At 43.1% G+C, this 24,230-nt stretch overlaps 1 protein-coding gene across 1 annotated transcript in view; it reads right to left on the bottom strand.

Moving 5' to 3' along the window:
- Positions 1–4,866: 4,866 nt before the first annotated feature.
- ST6GALNAC5 (ST6 N-acetylgalactosaminide alpha-2,6-sialyltransferase 5) overlaps positions 4,867–24,230 on the bottom strand; it is a 158,600-nt gene continuing 139,236 nt past the window's right edge. Inside the window, exons 4-5 of the mRNA XM_035018243.1 lie at positions 18,657–18,764; positions 4,867–7,070 (exon numbers count right to left, since the gene is read on the bottom strand). Coding sequence (XP_034874134.1) covers positions 6,839–7,070; positions 18,657–18,764 — 340 coding nt within the window. The 3' untranslated portion in view covers positions 4,867–6,838. The remainder of the gene's footprint in view (positions 7,071–18,656; positions 18,765–24,230) is intronic.

The following is a 24,230-nucleotide window of genomic DNA, read 5'->3' on the forward strand; positions in this document are numbered from 1 at the left end:
TTAGGAGTATAAAGTAGAGTATAAACTAGATGCGGACAATTAGGACTTTGGAAAACAATCTGGCGATATCATGCACATGTGTACAATTTTACTCTATAGCTCAGCAATTTTATTCCTAGGTCTACTCCCTAGGAGTATAACACTTCTTACACACATGTACCAAAAGAATTTCCCAGGATTGATAACAAAAACATTGTACATATTAGCAACAAACTGAAAACCCTAATGTTCACTGAAAGAATGGAGAAAAATAAGTTATGGTATATGCAATCATGAAAATAAACTAGAGTTACATGCAGAGAAAATGGATACATCTTGGGAAGAAAAAGCAAGTTTCGGAAGACTATATACAGTGTTATGAGTCTTATAATATTTATTACTATGTAAAACTAAATAATATATTGTTTATTGATATATCTGTGTGTAATAAAACTATTTAGAAATAAGAGAATGGTAAACTGAAATTCCAAGACAATAGAAGGATCACTCAAGTGGGCTTCTAGGATAGTGGTGATATTCTCCTCATGTTTGCTTCATAATTTACATATTTGTCACTTATTTAATATGTATCCAAAATTACATACACTGTGAATATGATGTAATAGAATATTTCAATATTCTAATAGAAATTGCTACGTATAGGTTAAATTTCTGCCAGGAAGTACATGGTGACTGAAGGCAGAGACTCCAGCGACAGACCCTGTCGCTTCCAACCTGACTCCCACTGACTAGCTGCATGACCTTGGGAAAGTTACTCATGTGCCCTGTGCCTCGGTTTTCACATCTGTAAAAGGGGAATGATAAAAGAACCCATTTTTTTAGGGTTATTGGGAGGATTAATTGCAGTTATACGTGTAAACCATTTAAAGGTTGCCTGAGACATGGAAAGCCACGTGTCAACTCTCATCTTCATTGCCCTGGGGGCCGGATGCACTTCTCTTACTCTCAGTTTACTTATCTGCACAATGAGATAATAAGATTATTGTGAAATAATATATATAAAGTGCATGACATTGTGCAGACCACCCAGTAGATATTCAGTGATAAAATATGATTTTAAAAATTTGGATTCAATCTCACAGAAAACAAAACCTATGTTTGGTTTTAAAATGAAAGAACTAGGGGTGCCTGGGTGGCTCAGTTGTTAAGCGTCTGCCTTCGGCTCAGGTCATGATCCCAGGGTCCTGGGATCGAGCCCCGCATCGGGCTCCCTGCTCTGCGGGAAGCCTGCTTCTCCCTCTCCCACTCCCCCTGCCTGTGTTCCCTCTCTCACTGTGTCTCTCTCTGTCAAATAAATAAATAAAATCTTTAAAAAAAAATAAAATTAAATTAAAGAACTAGTCTCATGGTAAAGAAGTAAACATGCTGACACTTGAGATGATTTATGTACATAGCAAAGACATTCTTTTAAGTGTAGTTAGACGTGGCATTTACCAGATTCTCCAACATCTCAGTTGGGATTCTGTTTGAAATCCTATTATAATGTCTTTGCTAGTATTTTATGAAATAAAATTTTGTGATTACAATAAAATTTTTGAAAGTGTGGGAAGATCTATAATCCAGTCCATTCAGAAAGAAGCATTCTCTGTTTCATGTAGTGTCCTAGCCCTTTTTCTATGCTTTTCAAAATGAAACTGAGATCATACAAATAAATATGTAGAAGAACAGGCAATGAAAGAAAAGGATTCCAGAGTGTCCACATGTTCAAGAAGGTAATGATTACGGTTCCTTGTGGAGGCCCCCATCAGCCACTGGCTCACCTTTACTGACTTGGTTCCATCTTGCCCTGTCTTGTAACCAGGAGGTAATTGGACACCAGATGCTGGCCAGTTAGGGACTCAAGATGGTGACCGGGGTGCTCCACCTGAGGGCAGCTTCCCCCAAGAGTTCTCCTTTTCCCTCACGTTCTGGTAGGGATAAAAGCATTTGGGATCTGCTTCATGGAAACAAAAGGGTTTTGGGGTTTTTTTGTTTGTTTCATTTTGATTTTAAGATAAATGTGTACTTAATTGTTATAGACCCTCAGAAATCACCAGCTGGAATTCCCAGCAGCTTTGGGAAGCTGTCAAGTTTAAGATAGGCTAGAATTCATCTCATTTTAGCCTCCCTTTTGTAGTTGAACCAGATGAGTCAGAGCCTGGGCTGCTTCTACATGTGTTATAGCATTTGTCAATATTAAATTTAATTTGTGCTAAGAGCAGCTTGCTAACAGCGAGAACACAAAGCTTGCTGAACTTCATTCACTTTGTGTGTTCAGTACAGCCAACATTCACAAACCTAGTGAATTCAGCTACATTATCCTATCCAAATCTAGGTCAGTTCTGTTGATTAAAAACGTTATAGGTTTGAGGACTGACCCTGTAAAAACCCACTTAAAATTTAACTACTTCATCACCTATTCTGTCTCCTGCACTTCTCAAATGGAAGAATATCTACCGGTTACCAATCCAATGGGCCACCATTAAGAAGTCATCATCAACAACAGACATTTAATGAGCACCTATTGTGTGCAAGGCCCTGAACTAGGCTTGGGGCTACAAAGACAAAGGAGAAACAGTCCCTGCTCTCAAAGAGCTTACAGTCTAATTAGACTAATAGGACAAATACATCAAGAGACGAGAACAATCCAAGGTAGAATAGAATATTAGGGCACTGAGTAAAAACAAACAGGATCGCAGCCTTTTTTTGCTTTTCCATGGCAGCTCAATGCCCTGAGTAGGTGGGGATGAGTGAGCTGGAATAGAGGGCTTGTTTCTCTTCATTTTCAAGCCTACAGACACTCTCTCACCTCTCTTCATTCCAAAGTATCTTCTGGCATGTGCTAGAACCTGGGCAGTGGATTCACTTTTCCCCCCAGTGCCTTAGTGTTATAGTTCTCTTTGAGGTGGCTTTTCAGTAGGGTGACCCACTGTCCCAGTTTGCCTGGGACTTGTCCTGGTTTTAGCACTGACAGTCTGTCTTGAAGCTCACCCCACCCCCTTCCCCCAGCTTGGGGGGAACCAGGACGGCGCTTCTGAAGAACCTAGTCCTGGAGCCAAATGTAGTCCCCCCACCTACTATGCTTATTGCCTGGCAGGGTCCACCCCAAACCTGTTCCCCAGGTAGGTCTCTAGTTTAAAAACCTACAAGGAAGACCTTAACAGCCTCCAAAGACCGCTGGTTGAAGAGCCCAGTGTAGACAAAAGAAGACAATCAGGAGAAAATGATGGCAGAAGGATGGGATTGAGGTTCCAGAGAGAAGCAGTGAAGATGGAAGGAAGAATTGGCTCAGGTACGAATTAAGTAGGAGTGTTACCCTCATGTCCTAACACCACAGAGAGAAGAGGAATATCAGAGCAAGTCTGAATTAACAGTCTGAATCACCACCCCAGTGGAATTCAGGGTATATATCTGAAATGAGGTCACTCTACATAAGGGCAACTATTTGGGTGGGTATTAAATAAGTATGGATATGTTCACATAAGACTATATGACTTCTGACAAAATTCCAGTTTGTTCCTTTCACTTTCACTTAGCATTCATTTAGCTTCCAAATCAATAATTCTAACTTTTGAGGTGAGTTTTTACTTCAAAATGAGGTTATATCCTTCAATTTTAATGTAATTAAAATAGATCGGTAATGGAGAATAGACAAAGGCAATCTGTCCTGAGAGGTGTTGTTTGGAATCTGATGCACATACCTGACAGTAATGTCAGGATTCCGAGAGACCACACACCAATTTCTCTTTCAGGTACAGTATTTTGTGTTTTGCTTTCATTTATTTTTTTGAAGAAAAACTCTCACTCTGAAATCTTAGGACCTTGGGAGTTCCTGAATCACTCTGGTTTTATGTCTAGCCCTTAGGAGCACATCCCAGGGTTAGTGAAGCACAGGGACTTAGTTACCAAACACCCATTAACCATAATGGAAATCACACAGCAAAGTTCCCATGCAGCACACGGAGTATTTACCTGCTAATGTTCTTTTAATGTACGCTTTCTTGGGTGAATATTTACTGTAGAATATTAAATGTAAGATTCTTCTTTTTATGGGCCATTTGGAGTGATTGATTTTGTTTGTGAATTCCTGTATCTTTGCCCATAATGGCTATCTATTGTAATGGCCTCTGCCAAATGTTCTTGCGTTGAAATAACACAGGCCATGGATCGACCAGCTGTGGCTTTGTATTACTGGGGTCTTAAAAGCTAGGAGGTAGCTGATGACACAGCTGGGAAAGAAGAAAAAGGTGTCTAACCTAATGAGTATGACTAAGTCTCCCAACACAATTGGATATTGAAATCACTGAGGTCTGTAAACATGGTTCTGTTGCCATCTTTTCTATCAGAGTTGATGTTTAATGGTGTTGGATGGTGTTGAGATGGAGAGTCAGGAAATGATAGTGGCAAGATAAGAATTCAGTTGCCCACAGCCAGCTCCGTCGGCACAATCTATTCAGAATTCTAGGCATTTTCTTGAAATGCTATAATAAAAACCACTGCCCAAGTAATTGGTCTTATACCTATTTATACCATATTTTAAAAAATATAAATTCCTATACTCCCATATGTTAGCTACATTTAGATTTAAGCTATTTCTCAGTGAAGCTAGGGATTTCAGAATTTGGTTGCTTTACACTCTTTTGAGTATTTGGGAAGGAGGAAGAAGTTACAGAAAAGATGGAGTTATCATATGGTCTTTTTTAAAAAAACAAAACAAAACAAAAACCAAATCCTAAAACCTAAAGATAACACAGACATTTGAGATATTATTAGATTAGGTATTACAGTTACATTTTTGCATGTCCCAATTACACTTTTCCAAATTTCCATAAAAATAAAACTTGTTAAAGGAGCTACTTATATCTGAACAACGTAATGTCTTCAAGTGATGGTAAAGGTGGCCTATAAATCCATCACATGAAATTCATACTCTTTCATACGTCACACAAAGTATTGTGTGTCCAGAGTACATGCTGCAGAAGAGATTGTGCTGGAATAAAATTCTACAGTCTCTTTAAAAACTATGATAAAGTTTAAAGAGAGCACATACATTTCAATTGTACAATTTAACAGCTCAAGCTACACCACAATAATCCCAACTTTGTTTCTGCCATATAAATATCCGGACTGTGTTTGCACCCCAACCACAGTACCCCATATAATTAGTAGTACTAGTTAGTGCAAGGGAATGGAATCTTAGTACTAATTAAGGAAAGGAAAAGGAAATGACAATGTGAAAAACCTTTAATCACAGGTCAGGTCATCTTCTGTAAAACAATGTCAGTCTCCATACGTAATACTTGCTGGTGCCTTCGAATTTGGCATTGGAAAAAAAAATGCATGCCTTCTAAGTCATGTGGGAAAAAAAACACTGGTATATTTTTTTTAAAAAAAGACTATTTTTGAAGAATTTCACTTGCTTAAATGAAGGTCCTTCATACTGCTATCTTGGTTCTGAATAAAATAAGTCCTTCAGACTCCTCCAGACCAGGGAATGGCTGTGACTTGCAAGGAGTGAATCTGAATAGTTCACAGGATAAATAAGTCATATGATAGGGAATCTCCTTGTGTTCTCTTCTCCTTCTCATAGACTCAGAGAAAGGCTGTTCCTTGCTCCTATAGTCAGGGAATACCACAGAGGTTCTCTCTCTCTTAGTTTTTTTTTTTTTTTTGCCCCCTCACCCCCACCTTTTTAGGTGCAAAAACCACAGAGAAGCAGGGGGTAGACAGTAGCCAATGGGGACCAGTGAGGAAGTTATGTTCTTAACCACAGAGGGAGATAGATGGTAGGAGAATAAAAACACCCCCTCAAATCAGGCTTTTGCTACGTAGAAACCACATCATTCTGAGTGCAAGGTCCTCAAATGGGTCAATGAGAGGCTTACAGAATGTTAGATTTGGAAGGAAACTTAGGCGGTCATCTGGTACAGGGACATCATTCTAAGACGAGGAAACTAGGGTTTATGCCAAGTAACCTACACCAACTATCACTAAAGACAACTATCTTTAAGTTTCTTTTGTTAGTATCTTTTTGCTATAATAACACAGTTTTTGGTTTTCAGTTTTGTCATTTGGAGCATTTCTTTACGTTAGAAAATGTCATAGCTCTTCTTGAAGCCTAAGGGTTCAAAAAACACAACACGACATTTCCAAGCCAACCGCATGCTAACAATGAGCGTTGTGAACCCAGTCACTCACCAGCCCCATTCTAGTTGTCTTCCAACCATCACTCAGTGTTAAAGAGTTAAGAAGGATAAATTACCACATAATCATCATCTATAAAAATACTGGCCTAGAGTTACACTAAAAAACTCTTAATAAATAAATATTGGGCATTTGCTTTATGAAAGTCAGTGGAGATGTGCTCTTCAGAAATCATGTCCATACTTTCAGACTACTTTTTACAAATCACACATACAGAGCCCAATAGATGACAAAGATTATAGATCAGGTTAGGATACAACAACTTGATAGAAAAACGTCCTTCGATGTGGCATTTCTACAAAGGAGCACAACTAACATGGTTGAGTTGCTCGTGTTTCAGTTTTGAAGGCAATAAAGAGATCCAGACTGTTTTTTAGCCACGGCAGCATCACCTGACATGGGTGTTTCGCTCTTAAGGTAACCCCTTTTGCAAGGGATGACACTCAGGAGGACCTATTAATTCTGGCATTTTTCTCCTTACAGACCAACTGCACTGTTTGGGAGTCACGCCTCCGAGGCATCTGTACATGCTGCTTATTGAGGGTCCTCTCCCGGTTCTGTCCCTCTTTTGTGTCTGCTGGCTCCGGAAGTTCAGTGCCCCGGCCGGCGTCTGATACCGTAGGTACTTGGGATTTTGGTCTGGCACCCTCATTGCTCAGAACACAGGTTTATTCTCCGGAGACTTTAGAGCAAGTGATTCTGGTTTCCAGTCTGGTTGAAAAAAGTGAATGTTGAATGTCCGTGCCCAGTTCTTAAAGACGCGTTTCTCCGTAATGAAGCGATGATGACTGCCCTTCCGTCCTCGCTCGTGCGAGAGGTACATTGTACATTCGTCAGGTCCAAATGGTTCATAATAGTGATAAGGTACTGAAGGGTGATTGGGATCCCTGTAGGAGGAAAATGAGATGACTGAGTAAAGGGAAAAAAAAAAAATTCCTTTGACTGGTTAAGCTGATGAGCACAACGCATATTTCCAAGTTAAAACGCAACAAAGGGTTTTTCTGATGTGTACACAAAAACAAGTGGAAAGGTTTTGAGGTTTTGAAATAAATGCACTGAGCATCAATATCAAAGAGAGAGATTAAAAGTATACCACAGGACCTGCAGGTGTTTGGGATCTAGAAACTATATACTACTAAGACCCCACTATAGTTCTTCCACTCTTGCCTGTATAGTCTATTCAGCATAAGCAGCTACAAAGATATTTACAAAACAAAAACACACCACATCTCCCTCCCCACCCCACTGCCCCAAACCCTCCAGAGGCTTCTAATTATAATAAAAGCATGCCTTATTGGGTGTTACATGAGTTGGTTCTTTCCAGAGCCTTTTCCTAACCCAGCCTTGCCCACTGCTCCAGCCATACTGGCCTTTCTGGTCATCAACTCTGCCAAGCTTGACCTTCAGGCCTTGGCACGTGAAGGCAGTCACCTGGTTGTAACGTGCTCCTAACCAGTTCACTCCTTCTCACCGCTGGGTATTGACTTCAATGTGTCCTCTTCAGAGAGGCTTTACCTGATGCCTGTCCTTTTGCTCTCTCTTTCTGTCAGGTTTATTTTCCTTACAGCATTAATCCCTCTCCAGAATTGCTGTAGTTTACTTGTTTATAATCTGTTCATGAGGGCAAGCCTTTGTCTTGTTCTTAGTAGGTACTCAATAAATAATTTTTGAATTTCTGTTGTTGAAAAAAATTTATATGGAGTTAGCAGGTAAAGAGCAAACCTCTAAAGACAATTTCTCCTCCAACATGGAAAGTTGATGATCAGGAAGCACAATGCCACCATTTTCTTCTTGTTGCTCTAGGTAGATGATGGACTCAAATCCAGAGTCTCTAAATTCAGAAATTCCAAATCCTCAAATCCTCGCATTATAGCCCAATAGTGCCAGTAGTTTTTGTTTCTCTATTCCTATTTCGCCTCAAATGAGAAACACTGGCTCATTTCTTCAAGGAAGTGTGCAAAGGATTAATGTGTTGAGGCGGTTGGGTGCCCTGTTGTAGGGTTACTAAAATATCTAACCCCCAAAGAGCCCTGGTCTCACACTGGTTTCCGTTCTAGTCCAAGCCACACCACCTCTTCCATCTTGAAGTCTAGATGATAAAATTAGTCAAGGTATCCCAGCAGGTAAACCTTCCTGCTTGAGCTACACTCACCAACTGGTTTTGATGCAAAGCTTTAGTGCTTCTCTTAAAAGGCTCAGGCAAATCACCTTTCCATACCTGGTGCCCTGGGGTCCCCACTGCGGTCACTCGGGCTCTACTCTAAGTACAGTAACTTTGTTTCCCAGAGATGTTCATCCTGCTAGACACCTATTTGTTTTCTTCAGAGGAGATCAATACACAAATAGCTTCTAGAGTAGCAACTTTACTCAGGTCAGGGATCGAAGTCTTTTATCAAGAGGGGTGTCAAGTTTGTGGCTCTGACAATAAACCTTTTGAGCTGCCTCTCTTCTGAGGTTAAAGTTCTTCCAGGAAGAGAGATTTATTTTTGTCATGCAGCATTTAAACATTCCTCATCCTGAGTTGGATGCTATGCTGAATTAATACTTTGCATCTCTATCATGCTTGTCTCAGAAGTATCTGTGTTCTACCGTGAAACATCAGATCCAATCCTGTCTAGTTAATATAGATTTCACTTCTTTGCTTACTCCAGAAATTGGAATCCCCTTAAAATTTTAATAGAGGGTATTTTCAATGCAGAAAATGCATTCTAGGAAGAATTCAAGTTGGAACTGACCACCATGAAGAAAAGAATAAACAAGAAAAGATAGAAATTATGAGACAAATGTCCCCAGGTTCATATGGCATAATTTGGGGAACCATGCCAAATTCACTGTGGCATGGTATACTTGGGGTTAAGCTTTTATTCCAATATCAATTAGGTTTTAAATCTGATTTATCTGCACTTTGAACATATTACTGGCATCAATTTGATGAAAGAAACAAGCTTCTGAAAATATCATGAGATTGAGTTGGCACCTCGGAATACAGAGAAATTGGAAACCAGCTAAAGGATGCTAGAAGATCAATTTCCTTATTCAGGAAGACCTTCTCTTGGAATAAAAACTTACCTGGCTCCCTATTGATCCACTAGAGGGAGAATTACATTTACACATTTAATTGTTATGATTTCAAAAGGGTCCAAATAAGTGGGGTTGTTGCCACACCTTAAAACTCTGCCCAAATGGCCGAGGAGTGCTTTGTGGGCCTTGAGAAGGCAGAGCCAAAGCACCTGCAGGAACAGCCTGCCATCCGCTGTAATCCACTGTTGCGTTCAGGAAGCCCTTCCTAGTGCAAGGTCATAATTCCTTAGGCCTTTTCTCAAACCTGACTTCCTAAAGGCTGCCATAGCTTTTTCTTCCTCCACCTGACCCAAGAGCAATAAATATCAGCAGAATTTCCACATCAGGAGGCTATCATTGTAAAGGAGGACTCTGGCCCCCAAGTTCCTGTTTGGGGGCCAGCAGAAGCTGAGGGAATGGAGGTATGGGGGGCGGGGGGTGGCAGAGATCATCGAAGAGCCAGTTTCCCAAAGGGCCACAGCCGCAGCCTGTCATCAGCACTCCAAGGGCCACCTTGGAATAAATCCTGCAAAATGATGTGCCGAAGGATTTTGATTTCTTTAGGGAGGAAGCAGAGTGGGTCGGTGGGAGTAGTGAAAGAAGGAACATTCGGTGCACAAAGGGAACTTTAAAGAAATAAAATGGCTTGTGTTCTACCTCCACAGATTTGGGTTTAATTGATTTGGGAGAGGGTCCCAGGCACGGCTATTTTTAAAAAAGTGACTTAGGTTTGAGTATCAAAATACATAATGGTAGTATTGGATTATAAAACCGATAAAATAAAAGAAATACCCATAAGTCCATCAGGATTTCAATAAATAACTGAATCTATAATTAATGAGAAAGAAGAAACGGCATTTCCTTACAGAAGAATTCCAATTAACAAATCCAGAGAGAATGAGGGAATAGAGAAATCACCATTAAAACAGCCTTGTAACTGTTGCAGGCCAGGTGTGCCGATGAATGAAACATTCGTGGGAAAAAATATGAAGAGAAATAGGTTATTTGCATGAAATATCTCCCCCAAGATATTTATTAATGACAAAAGGAAAAACTAACTTCGCGGTGAGTAAACCCAGCAGACACCACCTTAGCGAAGCGATCAAGGTTAACATTGCCAGTAATAAGACATTTGACATCATGTGTCGGTTGATGCAGGCTGCTGGGAAGGGCTTACTGCTTCTGTAGTACCCTCCCCAGGAATGCACAGCCTCAATCCGATCATGAGAAAACATCACACGAATCCAAAGTGAGGGATCTCCGGCTATAACGATGTTGTGAAAGATAAGAAGAGGCTGAAGGACGGTTACAGACAGGAGGAGACTGAGAGCCGGGATAAGTAAATGCAAAGGGATCATGGCATGGGTCCTGGAGGAGCTCCAGGACATCAGCCGGACAACTGGTGAAATCAGAATAAAGTCTGTCGTTTGGGTAAGAGTTCTGCACTGTTGTTAATTTCTTAGTTTTGATCATTGGACCATAATGATGCAAAATGCTACCATTAGGGGAAGCTGGCTGAAGGGTATATAGGAACTCTCTGTGCTATTTTTGCAACTTTTTCTGGGTAAGTTTGAAACTTTTTCAAAACAAGGGGCGCCTGAGTGGCTCCTTCAGTGGGTGTCTACCTTCGGCTCAGGTCATGATCTCCAGGGTCCTGGGATCGAGTCCTGCGTCGGGCTCCCTGCTCAGCGGGGATTCTGCTTCTCCCTCTGCTGGCCGCTCGCCCTGCTTGTGCTCTCTCTCTCTCTCACTCTCTGACATATAAATAAAATCTTTAAAAAAAAACTTTTTCAAAACAAAAAATTAAAAAAAACATGTTAATGTTGAAAAGCGCCGTAGGAGATTCTAATATGCAGCCAGGGTGAACACAGCTGATTCAGTGAAGTACTTGCTCAGCTCTGGTGCTTCACTTCCATGATCTGTTCCATGTCCCCATCAGGCAAGGGAGGGAGCACAAGGTCGGTGTCACTGCTCCATGTGACGGCTGAGCAGCCAGCAGGCAGGTGGGGTCCGGCGCCTGGCTGTAAGCACACAGCCTCACCCATAGACCATCCCAGCCGCCGGACTTTACTTACCCTTCCAGCCCCAAACAGAGCGCTCAGCACTTGACATGACTGAATCCTCACAGCGCCCCCGGGCCAGAGGTACCGTTCTGACCCCTAGTTTAGAGATGACAAAACTCACGTATAGAAAAACTGAAGAAGTTTCAGGGCTCAGATTTAGACCAAAGTGGAACTAAGAGCGAGGCTCCATATCTTGGAAAAACTGCTCTACCAGGTGGGTTTCTGTACCAATGGCCCCTCAGGTTCCTGTTGGAACGACTCTGTCCTCGCTGTGTTCTCCCGAGCACCTATGGATAGAGGCGCCCCGTGCTCGGTGGGTACTGTGCAGCCAGTCGGCGCGAGCAGCAGACGCCTTGTGCTCACTGACAATTCGACTCACTAATGTTAATGGTAATGGGAGTTTGTCATGTTCCATTTGTGACTCTCCTAAAGCCAAAATGCACAACTGGAAGAAGCCTCATAACGTTAACAAGCATGGAAGACTCCTCCCAATTCTGGGAATGATCTGGGTTGACCCTGATCTGTTAGTTGGGGCTGAACTCTCCACAAGGCTACAAAGGTCCCAGGAAGGGAATGGTGGCTTTGCTTCTCTCTAGAGCTCTCAGACCCTCTCTAAACATGCTTCTATTCTTGGCATGGTAGCCAGCCTCCAGTAGGTAGTCAGGATACGCTTGACGAATAGAGCTGAGCTAACAGCTGTCGAGTGTCTAGGGTGTTCTGAAATTGGCTTGCACCGGGGGCCTTTAGGGGTACTAGGTAGCATTCTGAAGAAAATGTTCCTGTAGCAGGCTTTCCTACACATCTGCTTCAGCCCAGTGGGACCTGCTGAGTCACCTTTACTCTGTTGTCTCGATTTCTTGTGCTTCCAGCCTCTTTCGGAAGGAAAAGAGCCAAACCCCTTGGAAGCCAGTGGACTAATACTGGAGACTCTGGGGCAGACAGAGTGCCAAGAGCCTGCAGCTGTCCACCCTTTATGGGGCAAAGAGCTGGAGTCAGTCGTCTGAACCCCCCACTCACCCTCCACGACTCAGGCACTTCTGGGGTGCTACAACACCTCTTAATAGATTCCACAGGAGAGGAAGGTGGTGAAAACACCCCGGGACCGCTAAGAGTGGGTCAAATTATGGCAAAGATGGAAGAAGGAAATCATGGCAAAGAGAAGCATCAAATAATATATTTGAAGTCTACTTCATAAAACATGAACCTCCTTGGTGCGTTACCATTCCCTACCTGTCCTCGGTAAGCATCTGATTCTACACGGTGGACTGTCGCCAACTAGGAACATTCCCTGTTACGCTGGCAGCTTTATTAATGTTTGCCAGCTAATAATTCTAGCAGAATCAACTCTCTGATATTCACGATACCTTTGAGATGTCCTTCACATTATGGATGAGATATTAATTTAGTTCCATGACAGTGATCACTCTGAGTCATTACTCTGCTAATTAATACTTGAGAAATGATGGGTGACAGAGAGTTGTAAGCTTGGTAATGTATTAAGTATGACCAGAAATAAGATTATTAGGTAGAATTTAAATGCTTGGCCCATTATTATCACAAATAATTTACAGTGGAAAATGAGATTAAAAATACTCACCATAACTTAGTTTGGAAGGCAAAGATAACAGATTTTTTTTCATTACAATTTATAGTCCATCTAGAGAGCATGGATTTGGCTTCCTATATGGATATGGCATGACTTACGGGTCTACTGTCCACACGAGAATATATTTTGAGGCTGTCTCTGGTGCAACGTGGCATTAATTTCCCCCAGCTTTCAAAACACTGATGAGCCTGGAGTCCAGTGATAGAGGCAGGATGGAGAGTAATTGCCTGATGCCCGAGCCCCTCTGGGAAGACCCGATGCTCGCTCTGGCTGAGAACGACGAAACAGGAGGCTGCCAGTGCCTTCCTAGGACCCTTGAGATTTGAATTTGCCATTTGCTAATTATACTTTTCATTCATTGGGCACTTTTCTGGCTTGGGATAAATACAGAATCACTTTCTTAACCAACTGAGCCACCCGGGTGCCCCCAGAATCACTTTCTTAAGCACTGCCAAGGAAAGGAAGGTTTTTCTTTATTCACTGAGTCAATCAATACTGAGTCCATACTATGTGCCAGACACAATAATAAGCCCTAAAGACACACATGTGGACTGAGCACTGACCCCTCCTCTTGATGAGATGACAGGCAAATAAAGGATCTGGACAAACCCGTCCATGGGGGGGCGGGGCAGGGGCACAGGCAGGGTCTGACTCAGACAGGAGGGAGGGAAAGCTTGTTGGAGGAGGGTCTGCTGCATGTGAGACCGTGGGGCGAGGTCCCACAGACCCTGGCTAGGTCACTTCCCTGCTCTGTGACCCTGGGTGGCCGTTTTAGGTCTTTAAGCTTCACATATGAAATGATGATGAGAATAATGTTGATCTCATGGGATTATCATAAAGCTTCCATGAAATGGTGCATGTATTCATACTAAGCGCAGGACCAGCGTGTGTTGTGTCCAGAAAACTATCAGCCGTGAATAGTATTGTAAAGAACCAGCAGCGATCAGTCAGATTAAGAAGGAAGGGGAGGGAAATTCCAAGCCGAGGGCCAAAGGCCAGATGTCTGCAGGGTGAGTGCCTTTGTAAGTTTTCCCTATGGCAAAAAGAAGTCTGTGTGGGGAGAGAAGATGGGACTAAAGCCGATGCAGAAGCCAGGTCCTGGAGGGCTGTGTGCTAAGCGAGGGGCTGGGAACCGGGCTCTAACAGCTCTGGGGCCCAACTGAGGGGTGAGGCTGATGGAGTCAGGTGTGCTCTATCCAGAGCACGGTGGTGTCTGGAGGGGAAGGAGAAAGCCCAGAACTGGGGAGGGCGGTCAGCAGCTACCGCGATACCAGACTACAGGGGAAAGGCTTATGTGCTCGTCAGATGACTTTCACTGTTGGATTCGGCCAGGTTTTGAGGAACGTGTCTGTCCATTTATATGTCTGCTGCTCCCATCTGTGGTTTTAAATATGAATGTGGGGCTATTGTTCTTCCGGAGGAGTCCATGTGCTTAATAGTTTAGGGGCTACTAGAGGTTTTCTTGCCAAACAGTGAGTCCTGGAAGCAACTCAGACCCTTTGGGTGGAGGGGTAGGGAGGCCAGACCTCCGGGAGAGCTGGATGGAAAGTGGGAGCTCTAGGCTTGTAGGGGCGAACCTGTCTACCCTTATTTTGGGAACCGGTCACTCATGGATTGCTTATCTGTTTGCCCCCCCCCCCCCCCCCAGGGTATAATTTAGTCCCCTACTCCCTCACCCCCTCTGTCCCCTCCCTCATCCCATGCATATAGTGGCTGGCATTCCCTTTGGGTCACTGCTGCCTTAGGCTGACAGAGATGACCGCAGAAGTAGCCCAGTGTTTGGTCTCTCTGTGCCTTGGTTTCCCTGGCAATAAGAAGGCAACGATTAGATTCTCCTGAAAGGTGTGTGACCATGTGATGTAGACTGGAAAATAGCAGGACTGTAGCTTAGACCAGAGGTTGTCAAAGGTCTTACTTGCCATGCCACCCCTTGTTAGAGAAGAGCCCCGATGTAAACCAGATAGAAGTGGGTCTGCTCTTGATGGAGTGGGGATGGGTGGGCCCAGTCGTCGTTCTCTCTTGGCTCCTTGCCCCTGTTCCACCTGGGAGGGTCAGAGGAATGCAAGGAACCCTCTGAGTCCGGCAGAAAGTCAGAGGTGGATGTTTGAGTAAAGCTGCGGGTCAGATGCGACTGACAGGCAGCCAGTGAGGATTTCCTCCCACAGGTACCTGTGAGCCTTCTGTCCCTTTTGACTGACTTTGTCCAAGTGACACTCGGGATACTGAAGGCAGAGCCTTGTATTATTCATCTCTGATTATGTCCTCAGTACCCAACACGAGTCGGTTGAGGGAATGAAGTCTCTGTGGTTAATCTAGCAATTAACCCCTTTTGAGGATACTGGTTGTGCCTTAAAGTCTAAAAAAGTTAATTTACCAAAAATCAGCAGTTGGCTCTCTTTTTGCTTGCTGAAATCTGGCCCCATGTGCCTTACCCTTCAGTCCCGTGAGACACTGGGCGCTTTAAGGAAGCAACAGAATGGGCAGGTTCACTCGAGCCGCCCCAGGTGATGTCCTGTGGGAGCTGGAGGCCACGTGCAGCGAACTCCCAATGGGGTTCATACAGGAGGCCACACAGGTCCTTCCCTTTCTAGCACCCAGGCTCTCCTCACCACCTGGGCATCATTTGTTACCACTCGCTGGACATCTCCTTAAAATGTGCTAATGGGCATCCACACTTGCAGATTAGCGTGTCCCTTCACCTGATAAATTTGTGCATGCTTAATATACACCAAGGGTGTGCCAAGCCTTCCTCATCATCATCTTGTGAGATTATCATATAAACCCTTATGGTAAGTACTGTTGTCTTCACCATCTTACAGATATAGAAGCTAAAGCTCCAGAAATAGTAATAACTTGCCCAAGATCACTAAGGTCAATAAAGTCAAATAACTTTCTGAAAGTCCTACAGCTTCTGAGAAGCAGAAACGGTTATTTCCTTACCCATATGAATACCCTTTCACTATAGCACTAAGGAGAGAGTAGAGGACAGGTCTATTCATTCACTTGCTCTTCATGAAGCATCTGCCATAGGCTAGGATGGCAAACATCTGTGGTCCTGCGCACCAGGCCTCCAACACTGAACCAAACACACAGAAATCGCGGCCCTTGGAGAGTTCATATTGCAGCAGGCTCAACCAGCCTGAGCTCTGCCATCTCCCAGAACCTTCCCCACCATTTCTGGGTCCTGGTGATATCTTACCTCCTGAAGTCCTAGAGCTCAGGACACATGAACCCTGCTTGGCCCTTATATTTCTCAACTTCTTCCAAAATAAAAACCAAAGGGGGAATGGCTAGACGAGTAACAGGACTGACTTACAAGTTGCTTTTTCATTCTCTGGTGGTACATACTGTTTGCGAGTGTCGTTTGACTCCAAGAAGCTGTGCTGTGTTCATCACGTTTTCGTGTGGATAAGGCTTACAGTGAGTTTCTAGAAGGCAAGAGCTGTGTCCTATTCTTTGAACCCCCCTGAAGTTCTTGGTACCTTTTGAGGCAACTCTCAAGAATTTAGGAAAACCTTAATAACTATTTTCTATATCTTACAATATCCTATTAATTAATAGTAATATTCATAATACCAGTAGTCTTTCCTGAGCACTAACTGTGTGCGGGACACTGTGTCAGACATTCTACAATCCATGATCTCATTCAATCCTCACCATGACCTGCTGGCCTTTATTACTGCTTTCTTATCACCATCTTGCAGATGAGGGAAGCAAGGCTCAAGGTCACCCGGCTTCTAACTGGGTGCTTCAGCTAACCGGTCCTGGAACCAGAGGTTAAAGGAACTTGGGAGGGAGTGTGGGCCACCCCGGCTCTTTCCTTCTGAGCCTCCCTGAACAGGCATAACCACTGAACAGGCTGCTCTCTCCAGCCTAACCGTGTCTGGCGCACGACACCAGGAGCACTTCTCCACTTGCTCTCACAGCACGCAGAGCACAAGGATCCTCCCGAAGAGTTCTTGGAGAAAGCAGGCTGTGAGAGCAACCGTTGAACCTTCGGGACGGAGGCTGGGGAGCAGACCGCCTGAGCCGCTGGCGACATAAGGTACACCGATAGTCTCTTGACTCCCTCGTTAGCGCCCTTCCGAAAGCTGCTTCCCTCCTGCGGACGTGAAGTCGTGATGAGCTAACTCGGAGCAAGAGAAATGACAGGTTAACTTGCCTGTCATTTGTTTTCCATAATAAATGGAATATTTCCTTGAACACTCTAAGTCATTAACATTTCAATTTATTCATGCTCTTTCTCTCCGGTGTCCTAGTGGCAATATTACATGATTACACCTGCCATATAGCTCTCAACTTTGATGGCTCTTTGCGTGCCCGTAAGCACCTGCTCGCACTGCCTTTGTTAGCCTGTTGGGTTGAGGAGGCAGTTTGCTTTTTTTTTTTTTACACTATCCTACCTTCTTTCTGTGCATGGATTGCTAAATAGGGAAACAAGGCCAGTGAGTTAAGTGACGAGGGCCTGGGTGGGGATCCAAGTTAACTCTTGCCATGTACGAGGCGCTGTTCCAAGCACTTTATGTGTATTAACTTGTTTAATCCACCGACGACCCCATGGCCGAGCCTACAGTATCATCACGTCCACTTCTAATGAGGAGGAAGCTGAGCCACAGAGAGACTGAACAAGTAGCTCGAGGTCACACTCGGTGAGGAAGTGGCCAGGCAGAGCTGACTGGAGCTGACCTCAGAATGCACACGCTTCCTTACACATCACGTCACTCCCGGGGACCAGTGAGTCTAGGCAACTATCAAAGGCCTCTCCTGTCCCACCTTCTCTTCTGTGCCCGGACTCTCACATACAAACTGGTACTGCTGCTGTGTTGGGTCTTTGGGTTAAAGAGAGTGGGGGGAAAGTGGCAAAGTGGTAAATCAGCATGATTAAGTCCTCTCTTGTCCTTGCATCCAACCTCCAAACTGCAGATTCTGTGTAAAATGCCTATGGCCTTCAAGAAGTCGTTAGGTTTCAAACACACGAAGGTAAAGCAAGAATACATTTTAGTGAGCAAGTTCAAAATGCCCCCACCCCAGGTTTTGCCATTTGAAGATCAGGATGGGGGCCATAGGCAGGTCATCAGGCATTCCTGAAAAGTAGGGTACTTTCTGAAATCATGGGTGAATTTTCAATCAGGCTGCCACAGATCAGGCCCTGAGGTTTTCCCAGTGCGTCTGTGGGTACACACCCTTGGCCGGGCACATGCGAGGAGGGATCTTAAGGTAGCAGCAGAGATGTGTGTATGTCCCCTTTAAAGTGGTATAATAATTATGTCTGTGCTTTTGGCCTTAGAAGCACAAACCAAGGCTACTGATGTGGGGAGGAAAAGAGGCTCAGAGCAATATTTTAATTTTAGAAAGCAGGCCTTACTGTCAAAGAAATTGCTCTCTTTAATTCATTAAAAATTACCATATTCCTTTCAAATGAGAATAAAACTAATATTCTTTAATGCTTGCTCATCATTAATATTATGCCAATTATTGCATTACTTTTGGTTGATAAATATTCAGAGGATAAATGAAGCCCACAAGATGGATTAATTCTCCAGCAGTACAAACAAAAACTTTCAATATTTTATATCACATAATTAAATGCTGTTTGTTGTTTCTAGAACCAGAACTTGGGACATGTTAATTAATTGCTTCGAGAAGACAGTTAGACATGTTTCATGGTTGATATTTGGAATCAGATACTTATAAACCCTGCACGACACTGCTGAGATGAATTACACTTGCAGAATAAATCCTACCTGCAGAAGTCTGGGGGCACCATGCCATAAACATTGATCCTGTCACAGAGCTCCAGCGCAATTGTCATTGTGAACCAGCCAGTGCTGAGCCAAGTGTTAGAGATCTTCCTGGAAGGAACAACAATTAAGTCCGCAAGCTGGTAAAGTCATCATTATAACCATTACCATCTTAAATCCTTTCGGGAGCAAGGCTGACGATTAACACATACTCTCTCTCTATCCAGTTGGTAAATAGCTGAAACCTTACCAGGTAGAAATCTCTTACCAACAGCATCGTATTCCACGGTACAGTGATAAATGATATTCACGTTCCACCATGGTGGATTATGATACGGAAGGATGCTCAAGCGACTTCTACATCATCAAAGATGATGATCGATGTTTCAGGGTTTAAATGCGTATGACCACAACCCAATTTCTTGTAAGATGACAATCCCCGTGTCAACTCTTTCTTTATTAACTAGAATACTTGACTAATTAGAAATATTCCTTGTTCCCCAGGCAGGCTAAATGATGAAGAGCTTATTAAATATGTATAAACACACAGATGTGTCTGTCTATGTATTGATTGATATTTACTGATCGATCAAACAATCCTAACGTAAAAGCTTCCCTTCAATTAGACTAATTAACATTGACATTTTGAATGAATGTCTTTCCTTGGGAAGACTACATTCATTTGGGAAGGGGCTAATTACTAGAGGAAAAGGACCACAAGAAAGCTTATGCTTAATTGAGCATTTGCTTTATTTTACCTCAGAACATCCAGAGCCCTCTAAAACTTTTTTTTATTAGAAGACCAAATTGACAAAATTTAAGGAATGAATCTGTGTGTTCCTAAATTCATTCATTTGCCCATTCAAACATCTGTACTGAGCTCCAGCCACGTGCCAAGCCTAAGGATAACTGTGGAGACGTAACATCAAGGTCTAATTTGACCCTGTGAGAATGACCCAGTCTACCATGCTTTGCTGCTGTGGACATTAATTTCAATTCTTAGGGGGTTCGTGCTTTTGCTTTTTTCCCAGTGCTTATGGCATGCCTCATTAGCCAGTTTCAAACACCTTATCCCCAAGGTCAGACTGTCTGACTTTGTCCGGCTGCAGCACCGTATGTGATGTGAATACCAGAGGTGCTGAGAAGCTTTTCCACTCGCGCTGTGTAGCACCCCTCTTTGAGAAGGAAGAAGGCTTTTTGTGAATCAGTTTGCATTATTTCCACTTCACACATGGGCTCCAAAAGCCCATAAAAAAACCAAAAAAGCGAAGAAGCATAATAAGGAGTCCTTTATTTTGTCAAATACCTGACAGGAATGGGTGATGTAGTCATGCCTGAGTTCGTGGTTTCCACTTTGTAGTTCTTCATCCCTTTACTCATTTTAGCTTTCCATTCCATTGTCCCCTGAGCCAGTACTAGCCCAGGAAGTAAATTTTAAAAGCTCCTAAAGATGGAAACACCATGGGTTTGTATGTTGGCTGTTCTATCACGGGCCATCTGAATGATCTGAGGTGGGTTATCGCTCATCTCTGAGCCCAGATTGCCCATCTATCATGCAGGCCCGGGAAGCTCTATCTTCCTGGGCTAATTTGCCAACTCAATGAGAGAACACCATAAAAAGAATCCAGTCTGGTGTGTTGTTGATACATTGAGACCCCTTCCTCCTCTCTTGGTTGCCAGATTGGAGCAAATGAAGCAAATAATTCAGCCATTACTTTCAATGTTTTTTTTTTTTAACATCCCTGAAGACACTGCTATCCTTCCAATATGCTGCTACTGACTGGTGTAGGATCCACCATCAATCATCAGGGCAGTAAGTACGAAATTCTGGAGCCTCCAGCCTACATAGCTATTAACAATCCTCTTCTTTCTCACCAAGCCTGTGTATTCATAAGAACTCTGGGACTTAGGGTGCCTGGGTGACTCAGTCAGTTGAGCATCTGACTTGATTTTGGCTCAGGTTGTGATCTCAGGGTCGTGAGAGCGAGCCCTGCGACTGCGACGTGCTCTGTGTTGGCCGTGAGTCTGCTTGGGATTCTCTCTCTCTCTCTCTCTCCCCCTCCCCACCCCTCTCTCTAAAAAAAAAAGAACTCTGGGACTGAAGGAGGTGGGGCAGAGCAAAGCTAGCTGACTGGGGAAGGAGGCGGGGAGAAGGTTTCTTGCCTCAACTTAGATTCTGTCTTCAGCTATGGGGTTGTAACAGTGCAATGGCCGGGTGTTCTAGACTCACACTGGGTCAGTGAATAACTGGGAGCTTGTGAGGGCCAGGAAGAGACTATGTCCCTATGCTTTTAAGTTGTCGGAAGTGCCGTGAGGGCTCTCCCAGTGGCAGAAACTCCCCGTTACCTTCGCTCACCACTATCTAAGGCACAGCCAGAAGTACAAGAGGACGTGGCTCCACAGAACGAGGTTTCATGCATAAAAATGGGGGGAACACATAGTGAAGGATGAAAGAAACTCAAGTGAAGAGTTCTTTAAAGTGCCACTTGCAATTCCCCAGGCTCCTTAAATAAGAGCCTTTTGGGGTCACATGCTATCGAAATGCAACTGCCTTGCGCTGTCTTTCTAAAAAGATTTGAACTCTTTTTCCAACAAAGGAATATCTACTGTTTTTACACTTAATCAACTATAATGAAGGAATATGAAGAGCTGTCATGTGCTTATTAGGGAAAATTATCAGATATTCTTTTATATGATGAAGTAACACACTGAGCTGATAATTCTATAGTGCACACTAAATTACAATTAAAGGCCTTTCTGCTCCACCAGAATCTCATTTATAATCTCTATGGAAATATTCTTCCTGCAGTTATTTCATTTATGCTTCCTTTATCTAATTACTATAATATTGGTTCTGAATCATATTTTCCTAATATACCCTTATTCAATTAGAAAGTTATTTTCAAGTACAGTTACTTTCTAATATCAAAGAATACCACTTGGCCATCTCTGTCATTTGTCACGCTTCTTAAGTGCAGATTTTTCCCCCTGAGCCATTTTCCCCCCTCCGCTTTTAAGTAGGGTGAAACTTCTATAAATCAAAATCTATTGAATTATCCTCTTTTTTTCCCAAAATAATAGCCTGAAATGAATGTCCTGATCATGAGATGTACAAGATTAGACATTCCACATTTTGTGTACCTGTAATACATCTTCCTGTTTGGCTGGGTTTCAAGAAAAGCATACAGAGAAGAAATACTCTTGGACCCCCAAATGTCTTGTGTTTTAATTTTCAGAAACACGTTTGTTCTAAAGGGCTATTTCTGACTTGGTTCTCTTAGCTTGGAGTAGTCAAGTTAAGAATATGGACACATGAGAATACTGAGCCAATACAATATTAGCCTCTTTAAGACAGTTTCTTAAAGGTAAGAGGCACAAAGCTTCCAGAAGTGACATTGTAGTTTGGCACTCTACAAATCCGTAAGTGTGATTCCCCTGAAAAGGGACTGTATGGATCCTTGTGGATGGGTGTCTGCACTTGAGAAGCCCAGTAGCCAGTCCACGAAGACTTGGTTCCCTCTACCAGCTGGGCTCACCAGGGAGACAGACCCATTGAACAAAATTTTCACTGGTCAGAATTTAATAAGCTTAGTGAACAGGATATGTCTCCATGTGAGTGCGTTTCCTAAAGATCTAAGTGACCAAAGGATGGAATGACTGGTCTCCAAGTTATCAACTTAAAATAATCCCTTAAGAAGATCCAGAGCAGTGTGTAGTTATCATAAACAACTTAAGACTGCAGCCGTGTTTCAGGAATCAAATTTAGCAAACAACCACTAAACTAAAAAGAGGGAAAGTGTTTTCTATTGAAGAGTGTTGCTACTTATTTCAAATTTTCCAACCAGCAAAAATGAAACTGTAAATAACTCCTCTCATTCTTCTTCCCTTATAAAATGCTCTGCTGGTTAAATAACTCATTCAAATGAGTGATAGTCTCTCTGATTTGTGGTTTTTACAGGGCAGTAAGTAATTGGATTTCTTGATGACCAGGATCCCCTATGTGATCTACTGGCTGGGCTAACCACAGTCCTCTGGGCCTCTAGGGAAGGAGGCCACAGGGCCAGCAGCCAGCTCCCCACCTCTTCTGTCCACAAGATGCCATGCTCACTCTGGCCTGGACCTGCTCTCAAATGGTCGCAAGGTTTCCAGAATTTAAAAAGAAAGGTCTTTCACACAAAGAAGTTGGGGCAAAGTTTTGGTCTTTCTCTAAGACCCTGTTCTCTGATAATGAGCTGCCCAACCTAGCCTAGCCATGGCTTTAGTACTTTATGTTCTTCATTTCATTTATCATGTCTCTTTTGTTTTGAGAAATCAAGCCAGCAACAGTTTTTATAAGAGAAGGGGGTAAATTACATCATTAAATGTATATTAATTATAAAATTACACGTTTCAGAATCAAGGAAACAAATTTAATCACCAGACCAGTCCTATGAGCCCAGTCATTATGCCCTTTTTCTCATGAGGTCACTGCAAGGTTAAGTAACTTGTCCGAGGCCGCACAACTAGTGAAGGAGAGTCAGAAGTCCAGTCTCGAGCTGTGTATTTAGACCACATTGCACCACACCTTTTGATACCTAGCTGTCCTTTCTTTTTCACCTAGATTGGGCCAGCTAGTGGCCTTTCGTCTTGGCCTTGTCAAGGGCCACTCCCCCGACTGCAGCCAGAGGGGACTTTTCTCCAACCCCCAGCACGTTCTTTCACCTCTGAGCCCTTGTACCCATAAGAAGGTTTCCCTCTCCTTCCTAGCTTCTTCTTTACCTGGATAAATACTTATTGGCCCAGGACTCAGCTTAACTACATCCTTTTGAGAAAGCTTTTTCCTCATTCCCTTATATCCTAGACCAGTGCTTTTCAAAATATTTTGACCTATAATGAGAAATACATTTTACATCATGAGCATATATACATATGTGCATGTGTATGGTTTTCATTTCATTTTATTTTTTGAAGTGTGTAATTCAGGGGTGCCTGGCCAGCTAAGTTGGAAGAGCGTGCGACCCTTGATCTCGGCGTTGTGAGTTCGAGCCCCACGTGGGGTGTAGAGATGACTTAAATAAATAAAACTTAAAAAAAAAAAATAGGAGCACCTGGGTGGCTCAGTCAGTTGAGCGACTGACTCTTGGTTTCAGCTCAGGTCATGATCTCAGGGTCCTGAGAACGAGACCCATGTCAGGCTCCATGCTCAGCAGGGAGTCTGTGTGAGATTCTCTCCCTCTCTTTCCCCCCGTGTCCCTCCGCCCCCCCATGCACACACCCCTTCTCTCTCTCAAATAAATAAATGAATAAAATCTTTAAAAAAATGAAGGGTGTAATTCTGTGGATTTTTTTTTTCTATATTCACAAGGTTGTGGAATCATCACCACTATCTAATTCCAGAACATTTTCATTACCTCAAAAAACCTTATAGTGTATTTTTATATGGGATGAATGCTGATATTGATGGTTCGATTCCATTCCATTTCATTCCATACTATTTCACTGCATTAAAAAAAAATCTTACAGAGTGCCTGGGTGGCTCAGTCGTTAAGTGTCTGCCTTCGGCTCAGGTCATGATCCCAGGGTCCTGGGATCGAGTCC

Source organism: Mirounga leonina, unplaced genomic scaffold (genome assembly GCF_011800145.1).
Source record: "Mirounga leonina isolate KUSES-001 unplaced genomic scaffold, KU_Mleo_1.0 Mir_173, whole genome shotgun sequence".
NCBI classification, from domain to species: Eukaryota; Metazoa; Chordata; class Mammalia; order Carnivora; family Phocidae; genus Mirounga; species Mirounga leonina.